This window comes from Saccostrea cucullata, unplaced genomic scaffold (genome assembly GCF_032062105.1).
Source record: "Saccostrea cucullata isolate Sc308-1 unplaced genomic scaffold, CSIRO_AGI_Scuc_v1 ctg12632, whole genome shotgun sequence".
Taxonomy (NCBI): Eukaryota; Metazoa; Mollusca; class Bivalvia; order Ostreida; family Ostreidae; genus Saccostrea; species Saccostrea cuccullata.
In genome coordinates, this window is record NW_026921396.1 from 1 (window position 1) to 11,390 (window position 11,390).

General features: G+C 33.2%; 1 protein-coding gene across 1 annotated transcript; it reads left to right on the top strand.

The window, feature by feature from the left end:
• The first annotated feature begins 3,295 nt into the window (after positions 1 to 3,295).
• On the top strand, positions 3,296 to 11,183 carry LOC134259869 (ficolin-1-like). The gene is made up of 5 exons (XM_062742469.1): positions 3,296 to 3,452; positions 7,906 to 8,042; positions 8,512 to 8,608; positions 8,953 to 9,120; positions 11,080 to 11,183. Exons 1-5 carry the CDS (start codon positions 3,296 to 3,298, stop codon positions 11,181 to 11,183), a joined length of 663 nt encoding a protein of 220 aa, XP_062598453.1.
• The last annotated feature ends 207 nt before the right edge of the window (positions 11,184 to 11,390 follow it).

Here is an 11,390-nt window from a genome sequence, read left to right on the forward strand (position 1 = left end):
CGCGAGACTTTTCTTTGTTGGCGTCCTTTTTTTATGACCTGAGTTTTTCCCAGTATGAAATGGAAAATGTAAGTTTAGCCACTGTTGCCATTGATGCAGCCATTCTTTGCTTAAGTCGTGCAATTTCTGACGAATCTATTAAAACCGAAGAAATAGAGGATCCTGAGCTACGGAAGGATATAATAGCCCAGCAAGAATCTATGAAGAGGAACCTGAAATCCAGATTATTTCATTTTTATATCCATGTATACGATATCTCTCTTCTGGATGGTTGTATATATCCTATATATAATTATATGTCAGCAGTTGAGATCCTTTCAAAGGAGTTTCCAGAAATGTATGGAGTAGTTGCGAAAATGTTTTTTTGGATAAGGAGAGGTGACAAAGGGCGTGAATACCAAAGGAAATTTGATCACTACATATCAAAACAAAAATGAATATGAACTTTTTATGAATTTTTGCACGAACGTGAAATATTGTGTTTAATATATTATCTGTAATTAAATTGCATGTTAAAAGGCGATGAATATATCAATTAGCTTAATTTGACATATAAATAAAAATAGACTATGTTCAAACAAATGAAAATGATTTTGTTTATACTTGAACAAACTTCCAAATGACTTCCGAATGTTTTCCGAATAAATTTTGAAATCATTTTAAATGTTTTTTTTTTAAATGATTTTAAAAATGATTTTTTTTTAAACTGACAAAAAACATAATGCTAAAAAATTAACAATGTAAAAAAGATTATTTTTTTTAAAAGTATTTTGTTTCAAAGTAATTAAAATTCTCCCAGAGTAGGAGTCATTCGTCATTTTGACGTCAGATGTCGCTGGTGTACTAGAGATGGTTACGTAAACGCTTTAATCAGCGCGGTGCTTGTAACAAGGTAAACAAATGGACGTGTTCTTCGAACTTGAAGGATGGAGCTAAACCAAGGGGCTGATTTGATCTTTAATCGAGCTGACACAACAGGGAGAAAGGTTTATCTGAATCTTGGGTAATTAAATTCTGTAAAAAATATACATTTATGGAAACTCTCTAAGAAATATTGAGTGTAACATGCCTAAATGACAAAGATAGTACAATAACAAAGTATTGTTTACAAATGACATTTTTGTACTAACACAAACACTACATTCAAATGGAATAAGTATATGATATGAATGCTTATGGCTATAATTTGTTATTTTTTATTTTTACATTACAATCATCGCACAGCTAAATTATGTAGGCCTTCACTGGCTACATACTGTACATTGCATTTCATTTTTTTGTTTAAAAGAGCAAAGACTCAAATGGTCATCAAGGGTTAATAAGTGCAACGTTATTAATTTATTGCAAGGCAAATAAAAACTAAACATTCTTTTTATTTGAACAGAATATTCATGAAATGGCATCTATCCTATGGTCAGTACTGCAAGGGGATAAACAGGACTGGTATGTAAATGCGTCTGTGTTTTTTAATAACAGAAAGTACTCATAATTTATACCTAAGCAATACTTCAATGCTTCTAATTTTAATTCTGAAAAAATGTATTTCCTTGTATTATCCCCAGGTGTATAACAACCTTACCCTGGATGTTGAGATGTTTGGCAATCCTATACATTCACAGAGAAAATGTTCTGCTTGAAATATGGGGTAACATCCAGCCTGCACACACATAGTTATGCTCATGCTTGGAGAATTCTCAAATAAAAGAAATACAATTATCTTTTATGCAGTATCTTAAGAATTTTCACAAACTTACAATTACTATGGTAAGATCACTAGATCAATTTTATTTACAAATTAAAAAGAATCGGTTCACTTGATGCATAAAATGGCTCTGTAGATATACCAATTGATTGATTGACACTTGGTTTTTTCATATGAAGCATTACAATAAAATAGAGACTTCGTGTTTTCGTATCCTATTAAGAATTTTCTTATAAACGTCCAGGTCTCGGAGAACTGGCTTTATAAACTTGCAATGTTCTTGAATTTTTAGGTAAACGGGTACAATTGCGTACTTTCAGTGAAGAAAAATAATTTGAGCGCACTCTCTGATCTAAAAAAATAAAACATGTAATTCAATCCTCAGACACAGTTCTATCATTTACTAGTTGCATATTTTAGATCAAAGGTTGCACTCTATATTAAATATAGAAAAATAGCTTTAAAAAGTGGCCTATTTTGTAGACTTTTTCAAAATATGAGGAAACTGACGCATTTCTTGAGGTCATAATGCATTGACTAGCCAGAAAATTACGTCATTTTGATAGATGCGCAGTCACCAAATACCTAAGTGATATTCAATGCATTGTTAACAAAAACTATGTAGTATTCAGTTTTTCAGAAATTTACAGTGGCCCTAATAAGGCAAAAGTGAACCTTGTTCTTTAAAAGACAGTTTAATTTACCTGAAAAACAAGTACAGTCATGATAATGCTATTACTCTATACTAATTGCTATTTATTCATTTTTGAAATGACTCCAACAAACATTTGAAGAGAAAACAAGTTGATATACTCAAAGAATCTCAAAGAATCCCTGGCAAAAGAACTAAGTGAAATGAGAGAATACACAGACTTAACAGTTTAAGGTTTGTTTGTAAAAAAATTGACATTGAAAAATGAATTTATCTGACTCTCCAAAGCTTGACCTTTTTGTTGTTAAGGATTTGCTTATTTTATTCACAGCTGTAAATAAAATATGCATTAAAGATTGTATTAAATATGTATACATATTTATTCTTATCACTCTCAAATTTGAGCATGCAGGTGCAATCTTCTTGGAAACCAATGATGGTGGATTTCACGAGTCATTTTACCCCATGAATTTACATCTCCATGAACATTAATTTTTGTTAACATATTGATTGATTGAATTTACATTATTAATGAGTTATAATCCAAAAAAATACATACTTATGAACAAGAAAATTTTTTATTGTCAACGAACATTGAACCGCACAAACATTAACATGATTATAATGACTCCACGGAATTCATGGTAAAAGTACAATCATTTTTAATGTTTTTCTTTTCTTTTCAAAGCTAGCAATTGCAAAAAATGAAGTTTTTTTTTTAAATTTTTCAAAAAAAAAAAAAAAAAAAAAAAATGAAAAATTGACCAACGGTCAAAAAATCTTAAAACTATGAAAAATTCTGAAATTTAAAAAGTAATAGTTCTACATCTTCTAAACACATCTCACTTAATAGCCTAATAGCTTCTACCAATATGAGAAAGAATCATTCGAATGGAGCTTAAATGCTTGCATTGAATTTTACATCTCATTTGTTAAAGAATATGGCTCTGATTTTAAAGAACCATCACAGTGACTGCTATTTATCCTTGGGATATTGGTCTAGACTTTACGCTGCATATTTAGTTCACAACTCTTATGGAACAGCTCAGTTTTTGTATACTTTGTATCTTGATCGCAGTCACGGAGCTGTTGCTGGAGGTAAGTCCAAAACTGGATGTAAAGTTTACTGCATTCTTCTTTAGTCTACTTTTGTCTCTTGTAAACAAGGAACTGTGCAGATATTACTTTTGTTTTGTTTATATTGCGGTAAAGTAGAATTTTATAAAAAATTACCTAGGGAAAAGCAAACGCCCTACTACTACTAATCAAGTGGGGAAAAAATAACTCATTATTTCTGATTTTAAAATTTAAAATATATCTATACTAAATTTTAATATTTCTGTTAAAAAATTATATATTACCGACTTGTTTATTTGCCAACAAATCAAGTCTATTCTATGGGGACAAAAACATCATAAACTCTGTTTGTCCTCATTTCAAAAAGAAAACTTCCAATGTACATTAATTAGATTTATAAGATTTAATCCTGTTACATTTGCCAGTGTTGTGTCTGTCTGTTAAACAACAAAATCACAAAGCAACAAAAGCTTTAGACATTAATATTAGATTTCAAACTTTTGAAATAATATTGCCATGTGTCAAGCTATTTAGACCCTGTTCATCTGAATAGTTTTAATGTCTTTTGACGAAACAAAAAATAAGGAGGGAGCTCACTTTTTTCAGCCTGGTTTAAGGCAAAGTTGTCACAAATTCGACGTTTTACACTTTGTATGGTAACTCATTTTTATTGTGAAATGCATATGATTTAATGACAGAGGCGGAATCAGAAATTTCTCCCGGGGGGGGGGGGGGGGGGGGGGGGAGGGCACCCCATTCCCCCCAAAAAAATCCAACCCATAAATTTCTTAACAAGCAAAAAAAAAAAAGCTAGCCCAATTAAGGGGGGGAATTAAAATACAAAAGATATACAAATGATATTGTGGAACGTTAAAAACGTTTAAATAAAGACGTTTTAAAGCTTTCTGTTAACAATCCCATTGGAATGTCACTGAATTCCATTTAAGATTCCTCTATGTGTACACAAGTACATCCTATCTTTGGATCGAATTTGTCTCACAATAAACATATTTATGTTATTTGTTAGGTTATATTCTCATTACATGTCCACAGGGATTGTTCCGGATTCCTGCCTAAAACAGAAAAACTTTCATGGTTTAGGGACATTTGTACAAATTGCAAAAGAAAATCTCAAATTGCGGAATACCCTGACTATTCTTTGTACTTACAAGTCAAAGGAGTTGGGAAAGTCAAACATTCAAAAGAAAAAAATTCAAAATTATATTCATGTATATCACTGATGGTTTAACGTGTTACACCGACATTTGGGGGCTTAATTATATTTAGAGTTAGATGCCTTTTAATTGAACAAGCTAATTCGGAGAATATCAACACCAACTAAGGAAAATTAAAGAGCATGTGCGGATCGGGGGGGGGGGGGGGTGGAGTAGGGAGGGGGGTCGATGGGGATATTTCAAGAGGAGCTGGTGGTACCATAGGCAGTTATGTTACATGTATAAAATATCATTGCAAAATTCAAAATTCTTGAGATATAGAGCGGAAACAAACGTGTTAAAACAAAACGTATGATTTTTGTTATGAAAGCGGGAACAAAAAAGAATAAAGAGATTGAAATTCGATAATTTAAAGGCAGTTGATCAAATTAACATGGTAGAGGTTTTACATAAAAGATATACACTAATTATCAAAAGCAACATTTTTTCTTTGTGATATTTGGAATTGCAATTGAAACGTAGATGGTAATGACAATTCATATTGAATGCCACAAAATCGATAATTAACAAGAGGCCCATGGGCCTTATAGGTCACCTGGGCATTATGCATCAACTTTCCAGTGATTGAATTTGATTCATGTTTTAATCCAGATGCTATGGCATTCACAATTTTGAAAGAGGCACCATTGATCATCATAACAATATACTTAGCAGTTGCTTAGTTTGTTTACTTAATACCCATAGGCAGGGTAGGGGGAAAAATGCATTTCAAGTAATCAGTAATATTCAGCATGATCAGTAATGCCCCAATCACACATGAACCCCTGACCCTTAGGCCTAGATCCACACATTTTGAAAAGGCACCCTTGCTTTTCAAAAATATTTGATTAATACCAAGGAGCAGATTTCAAACAATTCATCCAGTTTCAGTATATATGTACAGCCCCCCTCCTTTATGGTACCCCTGACCCTGGGTCCTTGAAATTTACAATTCTGGAAGATTAGGACCCTTGCTCATCAAAACTATATAGGTAGTTTATCTGCTTAATACCAAGGAGCAGAGAAGAAAACTTTCAAAGATTTAATGTATTTTCACAACATAATCAATAGAGCCCCACCCTATCACTAGAACCCATGACCCTAGGGCCATAAATTCACAATTTTGGACGAGGTATTCTTGCTCATCATAACTATGTAATTAGTTTATTTCATTCCTAGGAGCAGAAAAGAATTTTTTTCAAAGAATTCATGTATTTTCAATATAATCAATAGATCCTTGCCCAAACACCAGAACCCCTGGGGCCATAAAATTCACAATTTTGGAAGAGGCACTCTTGCTCATCATAACTATGCACTTAGTTAGTTTATTTAATACCCAGGAGCAGCGAAGATTTTCAAAGAATTCATGTAATTTCACTATCTATAGAGCCCCACCCTAACACCAGAACCCCTGACCCTGGGGCCATAAAATTCACAATTTTGGAAGAGGCACTCTTGCTCATCATAACTATGTACTTAGTAGGTTTATTTAATACCCAGTAGCAGAGAAGAAGATTTTCAAAGAAATAATGTATTTTCACTATATACTTATTTAGCCCCGCCCTAGCACTAGAACCCATGATCCCGGGGCCATGAATTTCACAATTTTGGTAGAGGACTCAATGCTGATTACAATCATGCAAACAGTTTGACTGCTTGCTGTCCAGGAGTAAAGAAGAAGATTTTTTAAAGATTGCACTAATTTCAGTGGTTTTTGCCCCCCCCCAGGCCCCAGGGCCGGGGGGCAGGGACCATGAAATTCATAATTTTTGTTCCCCTTTATCCATAGATGCTATATGCCAAATTTGGTTGAAATTGGTTTAGTGGTTTCAGAGAAGAGGCTGAAAATGTTCAAATGTTAACGCACGACGAACGACGACGGACGAAAAGTGATAGCAATAGGTCACCTGAGTGACCTAAAAATTATAACATTAGGCGTACGTAACAATTAGCCAATATTTTTTAAGTAACTGATATACGTTTTGACATTTATATTTGACGTTTGGTATACCATAGCAAATTCTAACAGGTACGCAGCAGTTAGCTCTTTTATATACAAATTACGAAATGGGAGATCGTTGGGCTATCTATTTAATTTTTGTGTTTTTTGCGGTGTCTCAGTCTACTATTATTTCTCGGAAATACATTGCAAAACTACAATTTGATGATAAAAAATCAAATAACGAACTTTTAAAAGAATACAATTCTACATCGTTGATCGAGTGTGCAGCTCTCTGTCATGGGGAGTGTCAATTCTTTGGATTTAATTCTCAAATGAGTAACTGCCGTACCCACAAGAAGACTTTCACTTCTGATATGTATATTGAGGCCGGTTGGAGATACTACTCTAATGGTTGTATGTATAATTATTGTTTCCTCCTTTGACACAAATCACAGAAAAACTATTAACAGATCATCGGTTTTTATCGCACTACTTTTTAGGTCGAAAAAGTTTATTAATATTAACTTTGCGCGATACAATTTTTTCTCGACACAAGATTGCTTTATATATAGTATAAATAATTGTATTTTTCCATCGTATTTATTCTAAATACATGTACTGATAGTTTGTAATTCACTACAAAAAAAAGAGCACTTTAAGCTAGTAACTCGAAAATGTTTTCTCTAGCTTGCAATAACTGTACTGAACACTGTGACTGGACTCCTGCTCCATGGATTCGTATGGGTTTTCTGTATTCCTTTCAGCTCCGCTCAGTTCTTGGAAAATTCATTGTGTAAAAGGCCTTACAATCTGTCTTAGAGAAGTCAGCCAGCATCCCACATAACGGCAGACTGTATTATTAGTTCTCTTTACTCTCTATGTGGCACATCATTTAGAAATGTACTCCTCTTTAATAATCCTTCAAATTAGAATTACAAATTACGCTTAAATTATCAATTGTGTTTTGGGATTGACTGGACTTTTTTTTTTACAACAAATACTCTTTACCATATCAGAGATTAAAAATTTGAAATGCTTAAAACATTAAAATGATTTTAGGTGAAAATGTACCTTCTCTTTACCTGTATTATACATTATAGGATTCTAAGACTTTTTTCCAGATATTCATGTAGATTATTATTTTTTCTGCTTTAGATATTCCTGTAAATTATTAGTTTTCTCCACTTCAGATATTCATGTAGATTATTAGTTTTTTTCCACTTTAGATATTCGCATATATTGTGAATTTGTAAGATTTTTCTGCTTTAGATATTCCTGTAGATTGTTAGTTTGTTTTGTTTTGATTTTTCTGCTTTAGATATCCCCATTGATTGTAAGGAACTTCATACAGATGGACACACCAGATCAGGGGTGTACGAAATCTATCCCTATGGCACCATTACCAGTCCTGTCAGAGTGTACTGTGATATGCACACAATGGGCGGGGGATGGACGGTATGTACTTTACTCTACTTTATGTTAAAACTTTACTGACAGGCCAAGGCAATTTAAGTGTTACTTAAGAAATGAAGCTATTTAAACTTTTGTTATAGCTGAGATAAGCTTCATTCCTTATGATTTAATTTCAGTGAAGACAATGAGACAATTTTCCTCTGGAAATACACTTCAAATTTAACATACTTTAAAAGTAACGTCAAGCGGAGTAATACCTTTTTGATGTAACTCATGACGTAGGCAAGTTATGTTATACAAAATTGTTTAAATCTTCATCCAATTAAATGACGTGTTACAACTAAAATTATATTATTTCAAAATTAACAATACATAATACAATTAAAAATAAGAGTATTTGTTGAAAAATGCAGCATAAAAAAATGAGTATTTTAAATTTGTATCATAACATACTGTTCACACTATTTTTCGAAACAAAAAATACCTTTGCTTTACCTGTTAATTTTAAAAGGCAATTCAGAAACGCGTTAATGGATCACTGAACTTTGTCAGGAACTGGACAGAATACAAGAATGGTTTTGGTACACCAGAACAGGATATCTGGGTTGGTGAATGTATATACTAGTATCTAGTTTGACAAAAATTCTTTATTATGCAGATAAAAAATTGAAGCGTACCAAAGATCTGGTTTTAGGACTGTGCAGTACATATATGTGTTTGACGATACCCAGTTATCGTGTTTAATCGATATCTTAAGTAATAAGAAAAAAAATGAAAGCAAGAGGACAAATCACTTAGCGGAATGGCTTCATGAGACCAAAATTAACATCAATGTCTACAGATAAAGAAAAAATAATTTGACTTTACATTAATGTATATATATTCATGTTCAAAAAAGAATAACTATATTGCAATGGACTTTTCGTTAAATTTCAAATATACCTTTATACAGGAAATGACATAATCCATCAATTATCAAAAGAAAAGATCTCATCCCTTTACGTATCCATCACTCTACTGGATGGTACAACTCTGTATGAAAAATACGGTCAATTCTCGGTCGCCAATGAAACAGAGAAATATCAACTCTTTCTTGCAGGACTTGCCACGGGAACCTTAGGTACGTAATACGTAGCTCAAAAGAGAAAAGGGGAGAGAAAAAAGAAAGAGAGAAAAGATATGGGAAGGAGGAGAAAAAATTATTTATTGTTACAATCACGAATTTATTAATTTTTTTTTGATACATGTTATAGTATCAAAACCACTTTTTTGTCAAATCAATAAAAAAGAATATTTTCCAACACAAGTGCAAAATTCCATTCAGCTGTGAAATATGGTCATGTCATTATTTTCTGTGGAATGCCTACTCAGTAATCGTGATAAAAATCTGACGGCGGATGTGACCAGTGAACAGGGTATGCTTTTCCCCCCATTATACCTGATCATATCTAGTGTAGTTATTAAAGTCAGTGTGTTTTCTGTTCTTTTGTTAAAATGTTTAATGTTACTTTTGAAAAAAATAAAATTACTAGTTGTTAATTTATATTTAATTCCAAAGCACCTATCGGATTATACTAGTATTTTTGTCACCGCTTAAAAAGTTGGGGACATTAATATGGGTCTGTCCGTCCGTCCAGCTGTCCGTCTTTCTGTTTGTCTGTAACGCTTTCGTTTCCCTACGATATCTCGAGAACCCTTTGAGTTTTCACAATGAAATTTTGCAAAGCAACTTCCTATGGAGTAAAAAAGAACCCTATTGATTTTGAGGTCAAAAGGTTAAAGGTCAAGGTCATAACTTCGCAAATTCTCTCTGTTATAACATTTTCGTTTCCGCGCGATATATCGAGAACCCTTTGAGCTTTTGCAATGAAATTTAAAATAACAACTCCCTTTGGCCAAAGAAAGACCTCTATCGATTTTGAAGTCAAAAGGTCAAAGTTCAAGGTCGTAAGTTTATACATTCTCTCTGTGTGCAACACTTGCCTTTCCGGGCGATATTTCAAGAAGTTTTTGAGCTTTTGCAATGTAATTTTATACTAAAACTAAAATTTTATACTACTCCCTAGGACCTCTCTCACCCCTATCAAAGTGTCCCGCCCCGTTTTATAAGTATTTATTGTATTACTTGTCGCTATTTTTAGCACAGGGGCATGAGGAGAGTTACGTATAAAAGAGGTTCTAGGCGGACTTTATATTCTAATTACATCTACCGGGGTATTAGAACTGTTTAATAATGGTTAAATTAGACACCATGCCTTTTGTAAACTTTTGAAAACATCGAACGTGTACATGTATGTGACTTCATCTTTTTTATATACATATAATTTTTACCAGTTTAAAGAGGTTCCGTGTTGTAGTGGTATGTCTCTCGCCTCACATGTGAGAAGTCCAGGGTTCGAATCGCGAACGATCCATTTCCTTTTTTTCCGAAATATTTTTTTTTACTAAATGATACATGTAATATTCAGCATGTGAAATGAAAACTTTATGAAGTCTGGCTTGTACAAACTCATAAAATCATCATTACAGTGATAAATATTTCATATAAAAAGAATCTTTTACACACATAATAAAGAATAAGCAATCAAATCTTTATATCCATATTGGCATATTTTATTTGTTTCAGTATACATGTATACATTTAATGATTCCACAAATTCAGTCAGGGGGATCCGATCTGATTTAAAAATATTCTTCGTCTGATTTTATGACTGTTCAGTACAATGAAAAGGGTTGAAATGAAATCAGAACCTTGTAGTTTCATGCTCACTAGTCCATGAATTAAAGGGGTGTTCGATCAGGCTATTGTTTTGTGTCACGATTGGATATTTAAATGGGCTACATCCTATTGTATTAGAGCACGTTGGATATTTGAATGGGTAAATGTTTCTTTGGGGTCAAAAGTAGGGAATTTTTTAAAGTAAGATAAATAACTCGATAGCGTTAAATAGTTTAGAGAAAATATCCACTCCTCGGGCCTTCGGCCCTCGGAGAGAATGTTTTCTCTAAACTATTCAACGCTATCGAGTTATTTATCCCTTACATATATCTCTATCATATATTTTCTGTCATTCTACAGGTGACAGCATGTTAGATACTGGTCATCCCGATAACTTCGATCTGTCAGGGATGTACTTCAGTACTCCGGAGACAGATAACGACAGGAATACAAAAAACTGCTGAAAATGGTGCTCGTGCAGGAGGCTGGTGGTTTAATTCCTGTCACTGGGTCTTCCTTAATGGCCCGTGGTCTGCCTGGAGCTTTCCTTGGTTTCCTAAAGTAAGGAGGGGTGAAGAGGTGAAGGAAACCATGATGTTGGTTAAACGGCACCAGGTAAACATCAGCATTTGTTTATATCATACTTATTTAGGTCTTCCAACTTCCTTCGG